This window comes from Aulonocara stuartgranti (assembly GCF_965226115.1).
Source record: "Aulonocara stuartgranti genome assembly, chromosome: 22".
NCBI classification, from domain to species: domain Eukaryota; kingdom Metazoa; phylum Chordata; class Actinopteri; order Cichliformes; family Cichlidae; genus Aulonocara; species Aulonocara stuartgranti.
Window position 1 is genome coordinate 30,149,540 of NC_138957.1, and position 20,634 is coordinate 30,170,173.

A 20,634-nucleotide genomic window follows, 5' to 3' on the forward strand; every position below is an offset into this window, starting at 1 on the left:
TGTTCAACAGATTAGACAGTGGGTTTTTTGCCACTATTTGAATTATCAAATAATTTATTAGTAATAATTAATTTATTAATGTATAAATGAATAAAAGACAATCAAAGTAATTTCAAAGTAAAGAAGTATAATAAATGTATAATAAACTAAAGTGATTTGGAAATTCATTCATTTATCTTTATTCATTATCCAGTCATCTGTATAAAGGTACAGTATCTACAGGTCTGAATGTCTAGGATACTATGGGCAGAACTTTGTGCCAGACCTGGAAGTGCCCTCTTGTGGTGTAACTTAGGATCGCACTCCACTTAAAATTAAAAATGCACTTGAAATCTTAAACTCAAGATCCTTCTTTAACAATTGATCAATTGATTAATATCTATTAATAATATGTAATGATATCTAATGATTTATAATTTATTGCTGATTTTGCTTCAGATCCTGGATGCCCCCCTCCCCCCGCAAAAAAAAGCGGGTTAACACAAGAAGCCGACAGGATTTTACAACAACAGCAAATGTTCTGTTGCTCATTTAATTACTTGTCATTCAAACACACATTTGAAAAAAAAAACAACAACAGCAGTACCACACTGTCAGAGGTTTTTCAGGAGTCACAGATGTGAGAGTTAAGAAATGTGTATCATTTACCACATTTACAAACAGCTTCTCACACTGAAAACTCTGAGAACCACAGCCTCCTTTTCTTGTACTGGATGAATCGATGTTAAATGTTGCATTCCTATTTTTAATAACACTGACGTGAATTACTTATTCCATTGTAACACTTCACGTCTTTCTTTCTTCGTTTCTTTTTCCTGTAAAAGTGATAATAAATAATTCATAGGTTCTTCTGTTATATGATGTACTCATTGATTCAGTATCCAAAATACTTTTTAACTTTCTAGATGGCTTTAAGTTTACAAAACAGGATAATTTATTATTTTATTATAAAAATTAATGAATTTCATAGGTGCTCCCACATTTCTTGTTCGTGTTAATCGCTTCAAAATTAAAAAGTATCAGATGCAAAATATTACTCATGTTGATTTTACTGTGTTCATTTTGTTTCTGTTTGTGGCATTATTTTAAAAATTGCATCACTTCATCCTAGTGTTTCATATGTGAATTTCAGTCACATACTTTTTTAAACTGTCCTTTTACTGCTGCTTTCTCACAAATACTTCTGTGAGGCTTTGAGCAAAATGCATCAAACCAACACTTCAGATTATCAGCTCCACCTTGATCTCCCATCCTCACACAGTCCTCTCCATCAGGATGTTCACCTTTGTCCCCTGTCCAATTGTCTGGCTCACCTTTGCTCCAAAACGTCAAACTAAGAGTTGAAGAACAAAAATAATTGGTTTAGTAAAAACTGATAACTTTAATTCTGGAAATGAATAAAATATATTTTCACAACAAACAAACCTTTGATCCAGTGGTGATCTGTCCACCCACACCCATCTGCCCTCTACTGCTGAGTCTGTCAGTCCGATCCAGAACTTGTCCTCAGCTTCAGTCATTAAATCTCTCAGTCTTCTCTCCAGGAGCCTCTGATCATGAAAAGAAGATGAAAATGACTTTGTTAGTCTTTTCTGTGCTGAGAAGGTGAAACATAAAGATGTGATATAACATGTAAGAACATGAACCTGCAGCAGTGTTTCATACCTGCTCCTCTATGCTGTCTATCTTAACCAGGTCTCCTCTTTTAGCTCTACATTCATCTCTGCTCTGTTCCCAGGATGATTTACTGATGGAGAAGTAATAGCACTTTCCTCCATGTAGCTCCCAACCTTCTTCACATTTATAACAAGGATCATCTTTGAAGAGATTACAGCAACGATTTCAGTCAGGTGGAAGAAATCACTGTTCATGTTTGTGTGAACTTAGCTTGAAGTTTGTGTCTCAGAGACAAAATCCATAACTTACCTATTACTTTAGGTGCTGGACAGGTCGGCTGCACCGTGCTGCATGGTTTTATCTTAGAGAGAGTCTCTGTTAGAATAAAGAATAAAACAGTCATCAGTCATTCATCATCTATTTTTATCTAAAGTTTGAATTAAAAACAAATAATCATTTACATGAAGTAAAAAAGGCCCAGTGAGCTGTGTGTCATGAGTTTGATTTAGACTGAAGGTTAGAAACAATCAGCTGTATATGCTTACCTGTCAGATTTCTTTCACACTTCATTTTGTGATGTTTCAGGTTTTCGAGCTGTTTGTTCGTTCTAATTTTGTCAAATGCTGATTAAAAAAGAACAAACAAACCAGTCAGTCAGTGAGGTTTGTTTACACTGAAAGGATTTTTGTAGCTTTGTGTTTTCAGTGTTTCTTTAGTTCTCATGTTTTCAACTGCTGATTTAAAAATGAGAGAAACAAACAGATTTTTCAGAAAACAAGAAAAAGTTGGACACATCTTTAATTTGCTGCAACATGATTAAAACGGAGCCAGTGTGTCCAATCTGCAGTGTTTTACACCTTCACTGTAATTATTTTTCTCATTTGATTTACAGAAAATCAGATTATTGATTTTTTTTAAGTTAAGTAAGACGAAGGAAACCACACAAACTGACAGAGACGATAAATAACGATGAGAGCAGCTGCCAGCAGGATACAGAGAACCACCAGTGCCACTCTCTCTGTGGTGACCTTTGACCCTCTGTTTGATTTTGCATGCCGAGAGTCAGGAGCTTCACCTGATGAACGTTTAGAGGAGACACAATGTGAGAGTTCAGAAAAATGTGTATTTATCAGTTACAACAGTTTAAACAGTTTGTCATGCTACAATATTTTAGTACTATTAAAGTACACTGAACTGTAGTGAGTGTCAATACAAGAACATTAAAGATGATTTAGATGCTTTGAACAGGAAACACTTGAGTTAAAACATGTTAACATGTCACACATCCTTTTGGTCAGTTCCTGTTTTTGTTTTTGCTCTTCACATCTTCATTTTGCTTTTAAACATTCTTTCTTCATCAATTACTTTTGACTGTTACATTTCTGATTTATGCAATAAATAAAGAAAGATAATTGATATGATTAGACAATGAATGTGGGCTCTACATATTTTTAAGTCATATACATATAATGTTGTTCTGTTCCAGCACAAACATCATAACTTTAATCAAAAGTCTGATGATGATCACTCAGATGTGACTGAAGCTCCGTCACCTTCCTGTTGTTTTACCACCACATTAATGTTCTTACCGTCTATGAAGCTCTGCGGACGACTCATCATGCTGAAACTTCAAGATCCTGACTTCAGACGTAATCCAACAGTCTCTCAATCACAAAACACAACAAAATGTTGAAATTATGTTTCCTTTATTATTTATCATAGATTCAATTCTTTATACATTTAACAGAAACTAAATGTAGCTAAGCTTTGATGCTCAATTTAATTGCTTCCTTACTCACTGTGGCTTCTGTTTTACAGCTTAAAAATCCCTGTTGGCCTGTTCCTAAAGAGGAGGGAGGAGGCTTCATCTACAGTCTGGCTCCACCTGTCAGAATAACTGCTGTTTGTATAACTGAAGGAAGGTTTCTTTTTTATTATTGAAATGTCTGTCCCTGTGGTACATTGTGCTGATCTCTTGCATACAAATGCAACAACAATTTTATGAGTTGCATTGACCTCAGGAGACATGTCTATGTAGGTTCTCAGTCACACAGGTCGTGGTAGAAGCGACTGGAGGTTTTTAAGTTTAGGAAATTTTTAATTTTTAAAAATACTCTATTTAATTTATTAATGGCTTATGTAGTTGTATTTTCTAATAAATTTGATGCTGTACCAGAAATCCCCCAACTTATATTAAAATGTTGATCAAAAACACTAAAGAAATGTGAATACTGTCAAAACAACCATTTAGGGGGTCAGTCATGACAAGTTTTACAGATTTTTATTTACAGCTTTATTTTTGAGACCCTTGTGTGTGTGTGTGTGTGTGTGTGTGTGTGTGTGTGTGTGTGTGTGTGTGTGTGTGTGTGTGTGTGTTAGTCCCCATAGGGAAATAGTTCCTCTGCATTTAACCCATTCACCCAGTGAAGCAGTGGGCAGCCACCAATGCAGTGTAGGGACGGTACCTTGCTCAGGGGTACCTCAGTGTTAGATTTGTATTGTTGATTGTCATTTATGCTTAGAAATATTTACTTATATATGCTTAGAGTTTTGTAATTAGTTGTAGATTGGTAGAGGTTTTGATCCTTGATAGTCTGCAAACTTTGTGTGTATTAGACAGCACTTTGGGAGCATGAGAGGTCATACCGTGTCTTATTGTTTTATGGTAGGATTAACGTAGCTACGTCTGTTCTAGTCTAGGTGCTCTTTGTTTAGATGAACTGCAGGACTTCCTCACCGTGTTATCTAGGATGAACCATCTAGGGTGAGGGGGAGGCTACCCTCTTCCTGACCAAGGATGTTTGACCCTTTGATCAGCAGTCCCCACACACACACACACACACACACACACACACACACACACACACACACAGGCCACAGGCAAGGTACTCTTTGTTTGTATGTAGACGTCGTATGTTAATGAACCTATGCATATTCATGTAACCTCAATAAAAGGACAGTGTATGGGAGAACGGACGAGACCAACTGGAGTCAAGCGGTTGTCCGGTTCTCTCCCGTGCACGAGTAACATGAAGAAGTTTGCCTACTTGCGTCTTGCTTGCAGTGTAATTATATTGTCTTAACGTTCCAGCGAATAGGTTTATGCTACAAACCTAACATTAATTGGTCCTTCGATGCCAGAGCCCTGGAATCGCATTCACCGAGGGGAGGAGGGACACGCTGAAAGACTGACGTCAGCCAGGAAGTTCCTGTGGATTCGCTGTATGTCTTTTCTCCTCGATGAATGGCGATTGGCGGGATTCGAGGCTGATATTACACGCTAAGCAACACCGAGTAAGTTTAGAGTCCAACTCTATAACTGTACGTCTTCGCCGCTCAGTGGGGCGTTGTCCGTGGCCGCTTAGTGGGGCTAAAATTCGCCGTCTAAGTGGGGCGATGTACAAAGCCGCTCAGTGGGGTTTTTTGTACAGAAGCATTAAGTCGCAGAGTTGCGCAGTTCGAACTTTTTTTGGTTCGCCGTCTTAGTGGGGCGAAATACAGACCGCTGTGTGGGGTACTGTAGTGAGTTCTCCACCGCTCAGTGGGGTGTTGAGAAGTTCCGCGGGGTCCAGATTGTGCTGGACAGTAGGCCTATTTTGTGTTGTTGTCATTGTCGTCGTCGTTGTTGTTGTTGTTGTGTGTGCGGAGCAGAACATGTGGTCTGTGACACCGACTGTTGTTGTTATCATGGGTTTCTAAGCAACCAAGAGTGAGTCGGAGGGAGACAGACGTTTGTGCTGGACTTTGCTCCTGGCAGCACAAAGTATTTATGTAAAAAAGAGAGAGAGCGACGGCTCCACAGCTGCGCGGGTTCACGCGAGCGCGGTCACGCGGACCTGAGCCGTGCGGTTAATCGCAGGCTTATAAATGGAAGAGATTCAAATGTTAGAAGTTTTCAGAAAACACACCAGCCTTGGAGAGCTGTGGAGAAGGCCAGCCCACATCAGCAGCACTTAAGATATGCTCTGGTGAATGGCTTTCCCCCCACCCCTTGCTGATACAATGTTTATTCTTTAGCTTGCCCTGATCGACAGCAGCCTGTGTGCCAGACCATAGATTTAATTGAGGTGGATAGTTGTTAAAAGTAATCTACATTAAGCTTGTGGTTGCTTAAATTCAGTACAATGACATGTGAGGTGAAGGGATATAGATAAATATTTAAACTCATGAAGTGCATAGAGGCACTTGACCTGTGTGGAAGACTGTCGTCTTATTATGAGCCATTGTTGAGATATAGAGCACATCTGTGAAAACAACTAATATGCTCAACCCTGTATGAAACATCTAAAAATACATGATGGAGAAGCTGTGTTGAATATGTAAGTGTAAGACTTTGCCACTGTGGGCAGAGCATGCAACTACTGTGTGATGTCGCGTTGCAGTTTTGTTTTTGTTTTTTGAGCTGATGAGCAAACTACACATTATCAGATCAAGAGCTGTCTGAGAACTACTCAAAGAGAGGGAAACAGAGAGTGTGCAGCGTTTCCATGAGCAGTTTTTCTGCTCCTTGACTCGTGTGTGTGTGTAGCATCAGCATCATGTTTTTGTTTATTTGTTTTGTTGGATTAAAAATAATTAAATAAACTGGTGATCATGCTTATGGATCACCATGGCACATATCTCCAGCCATATGATTTATTTATGCAGATGAAAAAGTGAGTGTGAATGTGTCTGACATCACAGTGTTTTTGTGCACTGTGCAAAAGTGATTGCCTCTGATTGTGAGTGAGAGCGGTGATTTTGCAGACCACCAGCTATTGTGAAGAAAAAAAAAAGAGTGAAAAAGAGACAAATTACATTGTAGACGAAGAGAAATAATCATAGGAAAAAGGTTTTGTGTTGATCAGCCGAAAAACAACTACAATGTCATTTTCTGCTTTTAAGAAAGGATTGTTCACACAAACACAGACAGAGAGAGAGAGAGAGAGAGATGTGTGTTGATTAAGCAGTGATGATAATAATGAACATGTTTTAGTTTGTCACTTTCAGGTGAAAAGCAGACCTGAATCAATTTTCCACATGCAGCGGTCGGAAGAAAGTTATAGTTTAACATCATTGGAAACATGCAGGCCAAGTTTCTGGCTGACTTATTTACAGTGCCATGTGTTTCTCAACCTCACAAGCGAGCTCACTCCTCCCTGAAGATAAGGAATGCAGCTCCATGATAAAGAGACAGCAGCAAGTCCTGAGCACAAAAAGTCCCAGCAAAGCAGCAGCAATGTGGACAAACAGCAGCAGAAGAAAGCAAACCCATCTTCCTGTCTGATTGGATGAATTCCACGGAGGGGCGAGCAAGATGGCGGTGGCAGCATGTTGAAATGCTCAAAAAGGACTGAGTGACTCGGGCAAGCCACATGCAGCTAGCATGCTGGCTAGCGACATGAAAGAAATGGACCCTTCATGATGCGTTCAACGTGCCAGCGCTGTGGTGGGAAAGGCTCCATCATAAACACGCCCTGCGCCCTGCACCGAGGTTCAGGCCAAGAAGAAGAAGACGATGACTTCCAAGCCCAAGAAGGTCGGCCTCAGCGTGGGCGAGCTGATTGTGAAAGCCGTGGTCGCTTCCAAGGAGCGCAACGGCCTGTCTGTGGCCGCCCTCAAGAAGGCTCTGGCTGCCGGAGGCTACGATGTGGACAAGAACAAGGCCCGTGTCAAGACCGCCATCAAGAGCCTGGTGGCGAAGGGCACTCTGGTGCAGACCAAGGGCACCAGGACCTCCGGATCCTTCAAGATGAACAAGGCTACTGAGAGCAAAGCCAAGAAGCCCGCCGCGGCCAAAGCCAAGAAATCGGCAGCAGCTGCTAAGAAGTCGCCCAAGAAGGCAGCAGCAGCACTTCAGCTACTAGACAGGACAAAGCTGAAGGAGAACTGCCGGGACTGTTGAAGAGGGAGAGGACAACAGAGTGAGAGGACAACAGAGTGAGAAGACTAGGTGAGAACACATAGGAATTATTTAATGTGGGAAATCAAAATTTGGGTTAGCAAACCTGGGGAAAAGAAAACTGACTGCTTAAGTTGGAAAATTGAGACGGAGTCTGAAACATTGCGAAAATAGAAACATATACAAAATCACACACACACAAGCAGAACATGCATTAACCCTACTAACAATTCCAAACACAAAATGACTCATGAAGACTCATAGCACATTAGTTAAGAAATGATTAAATAATAGCAGAGAAATGTGTAGGAAAGGCAGCTTTAAGAACATGCTCTGCTGGAGATGCAGCTCCACAGACATGCATTAGACCTGCTTAATAACACAAACCCATGCAATGAAAATTAGCTTGTTATCTTTCATCAGTGTTACAATAGTGTCAATTTAGCAGACACTTGTTATCAAATACTGAATTTATCCTAAAGGAAAAAAATTGACTCTACAAGTTGCAGGACAACAATTTAACTTTTGTGGAAAAAAAAAAAAGATCCTGGTTTGACCAACCAGTGATCAGACAATAAATTTAGTGTTAAAATGGTAAATTGGGAGAAGCTTCCTGCTTGATTGAGGCAGCATAAGTAATTTACTGTATGAGGGAAATTGTCTTTTGTGATACTATTTTGAACATGCTTTTCTGTCGTCCTGTCAACTTAGTGGGTTAATAGCTGATATGCAAATTAGTTGATCGGTTTTAGATTAATGAAAGGTGACTGAATTCTAGCACGAGTGAATGAGATGTGTTGGAGTTTGTTGTGTGTTGAGTAGAGACTCTAAAACACTGAGTTTCCTGCTTTGATGTGCGAGTGAATCCTGTATTTAGATACACAACTCTGAATACGTCAGAACAGACTGTTTTGTGAAGTGCATGACAGCATGTCACATGTTTTATGATGAAGGGAAAAAGGAAAAATTGAATAAAATAGATCTGTGGCTTAAATGAGTGAAGAGCACAGACCGGGTGATTAAACTCATAGCTAATATGACATTAGGGTTATGTTGTGTGTTGTGCAGCTGATGGTTGATTTGGAGTGAATCTAGCTGATGATTTTTCTTTTGTTGTGAAGTTGAGCCTGCCGATTAGTATGATGGTATGATAAACCATGCTAATGGTATGATTTACCCTCCTGAGATGAGGAGCTTGTGTCATGACTTAACAAGGCCTTTTTATTTTGATACTTTCACAGTGCACTGAGAGTTTGGTTTGATAATCTCTGTTATTTTTTATTTTTCATTTTTGAACAAGCACTGATTTTTGCTTGTGAATTTCTTTTCTTTGAGCAGATCTGCAAGTCGGGAATTAAAAGCGTTACACGTCGTCAAGAAAATTGTTGCAAGTGAGTTTCTCCACATTTAAAATGGGTTCAGGAGAAAGCCACTTATTTGGGACAATTAGGAAATGAGAGTCCCCCCAAAAAGGATTCAACGAGGAAATCCAGTCTAAATTATTTTTCTTTTTGAAATAACGTCGTTTTGCTGAGCGTGGAAACGAATGCGATGATAATTTCCACAATTAGCAAAAGAAGGAACCACTGAGTGAATGAGTAAGAATTTTAAAATAACTGACTGACTGACTGAACATGATTGTGTGAAGCTAACCCCCACCTGACAAAGGTGCAGATGAACCCATGTGTTTCCTTTTACAGGAGCAGAAAGATGACAGCAACACTCGAGGTTGCATGATGATTTAACCTTTTAAATGCCATTTTCTGTGTCTGTGCATTTATCAGGTGTGTTATTCATAGGCTTGAGTTGCTCACAGAGATATCTGTGACAAAGTATGCATACGCCTGCGCAAGCGCTAATATTTGCATTTTCTTTTCTTACAGCGTGCCAGTTCTTCATGTGAATTGATGATGCGATTTATACCAGGACAACTGGTTGATGTTTTTTCCTACTACAGGATTTCTGGGTTTATGTGTGAGGAAAACTGTGTTTACAGGTTATGAGTGGTGATGCTGTTGCATTGTGTTGATGGGAAAATGTGAAGGTTACTTTGATAATGTGAATAACCTGTGTGAAATTTCCTGTGTTGAGAACTGGTGTTACTTCTTTCCACAGCTAGGGTTGACTTTATGGTGTTTTTATGGCACCTCTGGAACCTGTTGACCTGTGTCTGACCTCTGTCTGACTACAGTCAATGTGTATTGCTAATGTTAATTTCTTTGAGAATGCTGTGGACGGTTCAGCTGAAACGGACAAGTGACATGAGTAAAACAAATAAGAGATACAGTGTTTCTGGGATAGTTTGATATGGGCTCATTAGCTGGCCACTTTTGAGCCCATAGTAATATATAAGTGGAGTGACTTTGCTTAAGAGCAGTCACCGATTACATTAATGTTGCCTGAGTACATGGGATGATCCATGTCTGAGGCGACTTATGAAAATAATTGTAGTTTACTGATTTGAGAAAACCTGCACATGACACTTGTCTTGCTGATGTTGAATGCTTCTTGTCCTTATGATACAATTGTTTACAGGTATGGAGTTTGATTTTACTTCCAGATTTTGTTTTCCAGGCCATGATGGTGTGTATGCAGGCTCCTGGGAGAGCCAGGTGTTAAGCAAACTTAATATGCAAAGCGCACTAACATTTTCATTGCAGGATTATAGGTCCAGGGTGGTGCTGCTCCAGGGGAGGAGATGCCCTGATGTTGCCTGGGATATGATCTAGCTAATCTTTTTCTTTAAGACTGGAATCCAGGTTTGGTGAGTTGACGCATGGGTGTGTCCATGCGTCAAGAGGAGGGGTCCAAGGATTAACATTAAACAATGTTTTTTATTATTGTTGCAGTGATTTGTGTGATTAGCCGTTTATTTACAAATATTAAACCTATGCAAGTGGTGCACCCATGTTCAGATGAGGCTTTGATGGCCTATAAGTGAAGTTCACTGAACTAAAGAATGTGGTTTGATGATTGTTGACATGCTCTCCAAATAGAAGTTTTTCTTCTTAGCAAGGAAATACAGGTGCAGCAGTAATCTCCTGAGAAATCTTCAGAGGCCCAGTGAGAAGCGTGAACCATTCCAGGCATAGCTGACAGCCAGGCAGTGGTTGAGGTCAAAGGTCAAGCTGGTTGGGGCCCATCATGAAATCAGACCTTGGAGCCACAGCAAGGACCATGAAACTGCCTGCAAAATAGAGGAGAGGATCGTCCACAAGATGGGAGAGAGGCTTCAGGAGGATCAGAGATCATCTTCAGCACAGCAGACATCACACAGAGAGCTGTGCTACTAAGCTTCCAGGAAATCAAGAGGAGACTTCCCACAGCAAGATTTTAAATAAAATGAAAGATTCAATATTGACGCTGAGGAAGACAACTAAGGTGTACGACGTGCTCTGCCTTAAACCTTCAGCAGCGTTGGAACATGAAAACTCGTGGGATGAGGGGAGCGTGCCAAGCTCCATCGACAGCGCAGAAGGAGTTCGAGGATGACATCATGATTCTGTGAAAGCACAGGAACCAGAAGCTATGGTGGTGATAACAGCAGTTTCCTATGAACATCACCTAACGCTGTGCCACTGCACTGTGCATACGATGACACTCTGAAGGCTGCTGGGATCATAACAGCAGTAAGATGACGGAACCCAGCACCCTTTCCACAGAGAGCTTTTTCTGCAGAGCGTGGACAATTAAGGAGTCATAAATATCCCCCTCACAAGACGAAGGTCTGAAGTCAGGTGATGGGGGCTGGTAAGAGGCCATAAAACTAGAGTGCTGAGAGGTCTGCAGCTTGGAAATAGCTGAGACCCATGTTGACGAACCACAAAACCAACTAGTATGTTTGAATGTCTATTCTACATACATTTGGACTCTGGTCCTATGGACAGTGATGGAAACAACTGGAAGAGACATTCATGACGCCCTGCAGAGCTTAAACCACTCTGCAGAGAGACATGTGATGTGCACACCCGGAGGAAGCACCACCAAGTTGAGATGTTTTTGAAAATGTTACTTTTTTAGTTTCACTATTAAATTAACAATTTCTTTGGTTGCTCGTAAGATGCAGTTTGCCATGAGATGAGCTCAATGAATGGGGTAATTGCTAATACATTTATTAAACTGTGTACCTTTCAGTAATTTAGGGTGATTTGACATATGCTGAGTATAAAAAGGTTTGCATTGAAACTGTCAGACATGAGGTATTCATACCTGGGAACTTTTCAGGCATAAAGGTCAAAAAGGGGGGAAATGTTAGATTTGTATTGTTGATTGTCATTTATGCTTAGAAATATTTACTTATATATGCTTAGAGTTTTGTAATTAGTTGTAGATTGGTAGAGGTTTTGATCCTTGATAGTCTGCAAACTTTGTGTGTATTAGACAGCACTTTGGGAGCATGAGAGGTCATACCGTGTCTTATTGTTTTATGGTAGGATTAACGTAGCTACGTCTGTTCTAGTCTAGGTGCTCTTTGTTTAGATGAACTGCAGGACTTCCTCACCGTGTTATCTAGGATGAACCATCTAGGGTGAGGGGGAGGCTACCCTCTTCCTGACCAAGGATGTTTGACCCTTTGATCAGCAGTCCCCACACACACACACACACACACACACACACACACACACACACACACACACAGGCCACAGGCAAGGTACTCTTTGTTTGTATGTAGACGTCGTATGTTAATGAACCTATGCATATTCATGTAACCTCAATAAAAGGACAGTGTATGGGAGAACGGACGAGACCAACTGGAGTCAAGCGGTTGTCCGGTTCTCTCCCGTGCACGAGTAACATGAAGAAGTTTGCCTACTTGCGTCTTGCTTGCAGTGTAATTATATTGTCTTAACGTTCCAGCGAATAGGTTTATGCTACAAACCTAACACTCAGGGTAGCCGTTCAGTGGAGTTGAATCCCCGACCTTCCGATCATGGGGCCACCACTCTACCTACTGAGCTATCCCTGCCCGTTGAGACCGTTTTTTAAATGTTTCTTTGACCCTCATTTGTTCAAATGCTGATTAATAAATTGGATAAACAGAAATGGTATGCTGATCATCTGGAACTTAAAATAACTAGATAATAAGACTTTTTTGTCTGACACCTCTGCTCTGTGGTCGAGGTCTAGAATTGCAGATGTGTTTAGCAGATTATAATTATCTATAATTATCACAGTCTAAAGTCATTAAGTATAATAAATGTATAATAAACTAAAAAAGAAAACTTGGAAATGAATTTTCTAAAACGTATTTTATTCAATTAATTTTATTTATTAATAAATCTTGAAATACTTCCTAGTCATCCATATCAGGGTACAGTATCTACAGGTCTGAATGTCTGGAATACAAATTATCAAGGACCTCGGTCTGAGTGACCCAGGGTCGATGAGCAGTTTGGACTTGTTTATATATTTGCTGGTTTGTGGCTTGTGTCCCTGGTTTTCAGGTTTGTGTGTATAGGTATTTGTGTGTGCGTGTGTGCGCGTTCCGGAGGTCTGGTTTTCAGGCACCATCAGGCCTGGTGGGTGTGTCCCGTTGGGAGGTTGGCCACACCTGAGGAGGATGATCACACACACCTGCAGCTGACCAGGATTGTCGACAGAGGTACATAGCAGTGTGGCTGAGTTCTCCTCGACGCTGGGTTGTTGTGTGACCACCCGTCAGTGTTTTCAGCATAATCAGTGAGTGTTAGTCTGTTGATAATTAGGTGTGTGCTAACAGCTGCCTCTGTGGATTTTCCAGCAGGAGTGCGGGAACGAGAAGGCAGTGAGCACGAGTATCACGGGAGCAGAGATACAGAAGGGGAATCAGGGCACACAGGGATTCTTTGTTGTGCAATTATTTACTACAATGTGTTAGTAAATAACTTTGTTGGTTTAGGGCACTGTGCATATTTACTTTTAGTTACCTGGTAATCCAAAAAATGGAGAAACTTCTTACATGGTTGTAAATCTGTTTGAACAAAGCTGTGGTCATTTTTTTTAACTTTATCAAATACTTTGCCAAGAACATTACTTAAGTATTATTATTATTATTATTATTATTATTATTATTATTTAATATGATAAAGTATTATTACTAACCCTAAAAAAACGTGTGTAAAGTTCCTTTGCTTTTTAAATTTGTTGGATAGAAAATATATTTAACTCAAAATGTAATGAACCAACTCATAATTTTTTACCATCACAAAAGGTGCCAAGTGCTACACACACAAACAATTTTAATGTTACAGTTTTTTCTGATTGCTTAAGCACATTTTTTGTAACTATTGGCTAATTTTGCAAAACTCTTCACACAAATAAGAAAACCTGTCACCCAATAATCAAAACATTGTAGTTCTCTTGCAAAAGCAAACACAGCTAGATTAACTCTTCACACCTTCGTAAAAGTGGTGTTTCCGTATCAAACAGTACACACAAGCCATCATCTACTAAGCACACAATGCGCCAACTGCACACTGATGGTATGAATACAAAACACATCTGGCTTTTGCTTTCTCTGTGCACAAGGTAGGCTATGTCAGTTTGAGCTCATACTTCTGTCATAGATCCATAAGCATAGAGGGATCCAAACTTCAAGTACTGGTGTTTATTCAAACACATCAAAACAAACACAAGTGGTTATTTCCAAGTATAGGATTATTTGCAATCGCCATAATGACTATATGGGTTACTTGGTCTGCAGTGAACATGCTTCCTCTGCCCCAGCATCTGGTCATCTAGCAATTCTGTAAAGTAACAATTTCAGTATTTTTACATCAATGGTATTGGTGTGTTTCTCATTGGCATACGGCAGTGCTACAGATCTTAGTGCGAAGTGACTGTACTAACCGATTCTTATTTCAAGATGTCCTTATGGTGCTTGCTACAGTGTAGCGGCTCGAGTTAGGCTGGACCCGTTGGCCAGCTACCCTCAGGGTCATTCCACGGTTGATTACATGGTCCACTATTGTAGCTCTGATGTCATCAGCAATTCTATTTCTTACTCTTCCTACCCTTCCTCTCCCCCCTCCTCATCTTCCTCTCCCCCTTCCTCGTCTTCCTCTTGCTCCTCCTTGTCCTTGTCGTCCTCTTCATCCTACTTCTTCACCTCCACGTCCTCTTCCTCGGCCTCCTCTACTTCTCACTCTTTCTGCTCCCTCCATTGTACTCCGCACACACAGCTTACCTGGATTATAGTGCTTAGGCTGATTGCAAAGTGAACTGATTATCTAAAAAAGTTTTCACATGTGAAAGTGTGCCAGACAGTTGGCAAATTAGTGTTAATGATAGCCATACATGTGTATACTTTTGCTAGGAGTGTGTTGGAAATTTGGTAATTGAGTGTTGTGCAGTGAATTGTGCCTACAGTTTTGCAAAGTGTGTGTTACAAAATTGCAAACTGAGTGCAAAGCAGTTTTTGTGCTTTTAGTTTTGCAAACTCAGTGAGTGGTTTTGCTATAAGTCTGAATAGTTTTAGAGATTGTGCTACAGGAATCACAGTTAGGGTTTAAGCAATCAGAAAAAACTGTAATATACATAGATGTGTATATATCTATGAGCAGCTACCTACTGAAACATTAAGCATTAAGGTATTTGAGTGTTGTTTAAATGTTTATAGCCTGGCACAGGCTTTCTAGCTCAGCTAAACAGTTGGGGATGTTTTTTCTGCTACTTTTTATCTCATTCAGTGTTCATTGATACTAAAATATCAAATCAAATCAATTTTATTTCTATAGCACATTTAAATGCAACAGCATTGACCAAAGTTCTTCACAATTAGTTAAGAACATGAGAAAGCAATAGAAAAACAAATACAGATAATTGAGATGAGGCAATGACAACGTGTAACATAAAAACAAAACAAACGTAACAAAAAAAGTCTGATGGTACTCAAAGTGAACTTGAATTAAAAGCCAACGTAAAAAAGTGAGTTTTAAGACACGATTTGAAAGACTGAAAGACTCTGAAGTACGAATATCATCTGGCAAGTTATTCCAGAGTCTAGGCGCTGCAACTGCGAAGGCCCAACCTCCTCTATGATTCAATCTCAGTTGTACTAAGAGCATCTGGCGAGACGATCTCAGTGCTCATTTAGAGTTATACATGTTGAGGAGTTTGCTTAAATAACTGAGTGCCATACCAAGAATCTTAAAATCTCATCAAATCTCAAAAATCTGCTACAGCTGGAGTGATTTGTTCATATATTCTAGCACCTGTTAAAAGATGTGCAGAATTGCAGTAATCCAGTCTAGAAAGGATGAAGCCATGAATAAGTTTTTCTTTATGCTTTGCTTTTGTTTAAGCTTTGCTTGGATTTTTCCTAATGGCTCAAAGACCACTAACTCAGCTAAAAGTTAGTAAAATTTAACTGAGAACTTCACAAGGAAGCTAAAAACAGACACTGCACTTCCTCGTCAGCAATACGCCTGCAGAGTATGAAGTAGATACACAAAGACAATGCACAAACACACACATACAAATAAGGAGATGACAGACTTCAGAGCCACTTCCTCACTTTGACTCTTCAGTAAAAAGGCAAATCTTGTCTTCAGTTTGTTTCTCTCAGCAATTAACAAACACAACAACAACAGTGAGAGACATAATAGCATTCTCATAATGGACGCTGACTGGACTCATAGGTCATACTCATGTTTATTTCTGCTCTTTACCTACCAGGCAGCTCTACTGTGGCAAATCACACTTAAGGTCTTAACTTCAGAGTAACAGCGTCTGCAACAAAAACACAAAACTAGATTGCAGACTGGTGTGGTTTGAATACTCATGGCTGCTGGTAAAATGTGTGTTTATAACTTCACTATATTCACATTAAACTAAAATGCAGCAAACAGAATAAAAGGATTTTATAAGATTTTTCTTACAAAACTTTTCTCTCATAGACACACAAACAGAAAAGATTACAGTCTCCATTTACCGTATGTCTGTGAAGGTTCTCAGTCATCCAGGTCAGGTCTCCATTTACCTTTCTGTCTCCTTTGGTAAAGTTCACACCAGAGCAAAGTTCTGCAGACATTCAGACATTTTACAGCTTTGTCAGCATCACTGACAATAGACAACACTGAAAAATGAGGAGGGCTTATAAACTGCCTCACTTCCTCAGAATCTGACTTTTTTTAAACTATGGGTAATTCACTTCCCTTTCTGCGCTGAGAAAAAAAACACAACATGCATTCAGACTGAACTAGTAAGAAGTAAAGAGCAAAAAAAAAAAAAAAAACCACACCACTAATCAACCAGAGGGACTGTTTTTTTCTTCAGTTATTTCTGTGTTGCAAAATATGTTGTATGAAAGCATTTATATGGCCTCAATTTGTGGTGATAAATATTTTGTTCTTGTAACCTTGTAAACAAAAATATCAGATTTTTAGAAGAGTGAGAATCAGAGGAGGCCGAGGGAGAGGACATGGAGGTGAAGAAGTTGGAGGAAGAGGACGTGGAGGTGAAGAAGCAAGAGGGTTAGAGGAAGTTAAGAGGAAGAGGACAAGGAGGAGCAAGAAGAGGACGAGGAGGGGAAAGAGGGTAAGAAGAGTAAGAAACAGAATAACTGATGACATCAGAGCTACAATAGTGGACCATGTCATCAACCATGGGATGACCCTGAGGGAAGCTGGCCAACGGGTTCAGCCTAAACTGAGCCACTACACTGTGGCAAGCATCATTAGGACATTTCGAAATGAGAATCGGTAAGTACTTTGTAGCACTGCCAGAGAAACACAACAGTACCATACATGCAAAAATACTGAAATTGTTACTTTACAGAATTGCTAGACGTCCAGATGTTGGGGGCAGAGGCAGAATGTTCACTCCAGAGCAAGAGACCCATATAGTGAACATGGTGATTGCCAATAATGCAATAAGAATGCGCGAAATACAGCAGCGCATAATTGATAATGACACCATCTTTCAAAATATACACAGTGCAAGCATTTCTGCACCAAGTTGTGTACTTACGCGCCACAGAATAAGAATGAAACAAATTTACAGAGTTCCTTTCGAGAGAAACACAGAACGTGTAAAGCAACTGCGATATGACTGTGTGCAGGTAAGCTAGTGTCATTGGTTCTGAATTTGGAAGTGCATACTGTAGTGCTGTGCATGGGCCTGATGTGTTGCATTTGTTTTGTCTTGTCCAGAGAGTGATGGAACTAGAAGCAGATGCAATGGGACATGAGCTACTTTTTGTAGATGAGGCCGGTTTTAACCTCAGTAAAACCAGGAGATGTGGCAGGAACATTATTGGACACTGTGCCATCATCAATGTCCCAGGACAACGTGGTGGTAACATAACCATGTGTGCAGCTATAAGCCAAAATGGTGTTGTTCACCATCATGCAACCATAGGCCCATACAACACTGCACACATTATTGCATTCCTGGACACCTTGCATGACATGCTCACTGTTCAGAGACCAGAGCAGACCCAATATGTCATCATATGGGACAATGTTAGTTTCCATAGGGCTGCTTTGGTCCGCAACTGGTTTACAGACCACCCATCCTTCATGGCACTCAACCTCCCTCCATACTCTCCATTCTTAAATCCCATTGAGGAGTTCTTCTCTGCCTGGCGCTGGAAAGTGTACGACCGTCACCTTCATCAACAGGTAGCCCTGGAGGCAATGGAGGAGGCATGTGGAGATATTGACCAGGCATCATGTCAGGCCTGGATACGGCATTCAAGGAGATATTTTCGCCGGTGCCTTGGACTGAAGGATATCGCATGCGATGTGGACGAAATTTTGTGGCCAGACCCAGAAAGACGACATGATGTAGGCTGATTGTCTTTTTTCCCCCTTTTTTTTGTGAAATTCCTATTTTGTGTTCTGACTTCGTCTTGGTTTTGATGAGTGTGAATAAACACCAATACTTGAAGTTTGGATCCTTGTATGTTTACATGACACTGTGACAAAAGTGTGACCTCAAATTGACATCTGTACACAGAGAAAGCAAAAGCCAGATGTGTTTTGTATTCATACCATCAGTTTGCAGTTGGCGCATTGTGTGCTTAGTAGATGATGGCTTGTGTGTACTGTTTGATACGAAAACACCATTTTTACGAAGGTGTGAAGAGTTAATATAGCTGTGTTCGCTTTTGCAAGAGAACTACAATGTTTTGATAATTGGGTGACAGGTTTTCTTATTTGTGTGTAGCGTTTTGCAAAAATAGCCAATAGTTACAAAAAATGTGCTTAAGCAATCAGAAAAAACTGTAATTGTGTGGGGAGAACATAGATGTCCTACCACCCCCATGTGGCAGTCTTTCAATTCTACAAAAGAGAAAATGCACTTACAAAAATACATACATGGAATAGGCCTACAAACAGTCAGACTAACCCTCTATTACAGTACCTCAGTACACTGGCATAGTGATGTACTAAAACATGTTTACTGTGGTACAGTATATAGTACAGTCATTGTAAATGTGTAATTGTTTTCAACATTTATATAATATGATGTCAAAAAAGGTAACTACCTGTTCTCTTCTCCAAATCTTCGGATTATGGTGGACATGGTGAATCTACTGATGTTTGGTTGTACCCTTAGTCCAGCCTCCTTCATTGTCATACCATGGACAAGAACATGGTCAATCACAGTAGCTCTGATTTCATCTGATTTTACTGTTCTTTCTCCTCTCTGACCACCTCAACCACCTTGACCTGCTCAGCCTCCTCTCACACGTACTCCTCTTCTTGGATTTCTATCCATTGTAGTGCCTCACAAACCAGTGCTCTGGCTTATATGTACCCTCACATCATTGGCCACAAGTGTGATAAACACACACAAAACCTTCGACTTGTCTTTCAAAACCAAACACTTGATCCAAAACTATTTTACAGTTTTCTGAATTGCAAAAACACTAAAACCCATTGTAAAAACTAAACTGTCAACTATGAAAACTCTTTCATCAAAAAACATTAGTTTCATGGAAATGTTTCTTTCTTAACAACACTTGTTTATTTCTAACATTCTCAAACATCTCAAAGCATGAGCTGAATAATCCTGCTCTCCAGTGTCCGTTTGTGTGGAAACATGAGAAAAAATGTAAACAATCAACACTGAAATTCAATTCAATTTATTTATACAGCACCAAATCACAACAAATAGTCGCCTCAAGGTGCTTTATATTATAAGTTACACACTTCAAGAATATATACAGAGAAAAACACAACAATCATATGACCCCTTATGAGCAAGCACTTTAGAGACAGTGGGAAGGAAAAACTCCCTTTTAACAGGAAGAAACCTCCAGCAGAACCAGACTCGGGGCGAGGCCATCTGCTGCGACCGGTTGGGGTGGGAGAAGGAAGACAAGACAAAGTATGTTGTGTTGCTGTTGAAGACTGAGACTGAGACTCCTCCTGTCAGAATAACTGCTTTTATTATAACTGAAACAAGGTTTCTTTATTTATTGTTGAAATGTCTGACCCTGTGGTACATTGTGCTGATCTCTTGCATACAAATGCAACAACAGTTTTATGAGTTGTATCACATTTGCAGGCGGTTAAAAGGAAGATAAAAATAAAACGTATTAAAGCAGAACAAAATGAGGAACTGCCCATGAGATGAGGTGATATTTTAGGGCCTTGTTAAAATAGTTGTTTCACAAATGTGGCACAACCTAAAGTTTTCTCAACAATCAAGCCTTTTACACAGTCCTGAACCATCCACCCACAAATATCTTCCCTCTACTGCTGAATCTGTCAGTCTGATCCACAACTTGTCATCTTCATTCATGATGTTTCTCATTCTTCTCTCCAGAAATGTCTGAACAGAAACAGTTGAGGAAATGACCTCACTGGAAATATCTATGTAGGTTCTGAGTCATGCAGGTCGTGGTAGAAGCAAGCTTAGTTTAGGTTAAATTTAGGACATTTTTTAAACTCCAGTCTCTTTCTTCCCGAGCTCCTTGTTGGATTTTTCTGTGCTGAGATGATGAAACATAACAATGTGATTTAATGCATAAGAACATGAACCCTCATGCTGGTTCATGTTCGGCTCAACATTTAGCTCTACATTAATCTCTGCTTTATTAGGAGTTCAGTAAGATTCTTGTTACAGAAACTTAACAAAATAAAAATAACAAAACTCTTTCAAATTATTTAAAAATGCTCTATTTAATTTATCAATGACTTAATAAG

The 20,634-nt window shown here is 39.9% G+C and overlaps 2 protein-coding genes across 8 annotated transcripts in view; one reads left to right on the top strand and one right to left on the bottom strand.

The window, feature by feature from the left end:
* Nucleotides 1-7,865, top strand: part of LOC309698830 (histone H1-like) — an 80,115-nt gene extending 72,250 nt beyond the window's left edge. Inside the window, exon 2 of the mRNA XM_082521549.1 lies at nt 7,091-7,865. Within this exon, the coding sequence (XP_082377675.1) occupies nt 7,091-7,501 (411 nt within the window). The 3' untranslated portion in view covers nt 7,502-7,865. The remainder of the gene's footprint in view (nt 1-7,090) is intronic.
* Nucleotides 496-16,542, bottom strand: LOC309698822 (hepatic lectin-like). 7 transcript variants are annotated; one of them, XM_082521527.1, is made up of 10 exons: nt 16,458-16,542; nt 16,151-16,207; nt 3,417-3,502; nt 3,207-3,281; nt 2,570-2,692; nt 2,163-2,240; nt 1,927-1,992; nt 1,666-1,817; nt 1,426-1,550; nt 496-1,333 (listed from the first exon to the last, which is right to left on the bottom strand). In XM_082521527.1, the coding sequence occupies exons 4-10, from the start codon at nt 3,235-3,237 to the stop codon at nt 1,129-1,131; spliced, it is 780 nt and encodes a 259-aa protein (XP_082377653.1). In that variant the 5' UTR covers nt 3,238-3,281; nt 3,417-3,502; nt 16,151-16,207; nt 16,458-16,542; the 3' UTR covers nt 496-1,128. The 7 variants fall into 7 exon arrangements, with proteins under 7 accessions (XP_082377653.1, XP_082377651.1, XP_082377654.1 ...); XM_082521525.1 differs by lacking the exon at nt 3,417-3,502; XM_082521528.1 differs by lacking the exon at nt 3,417-3,502 and having other exon boundaries at nt 16,147-16,207.
* Nucleotides 16,543-20,634: the final 4,092 nt, after the last annotated feature.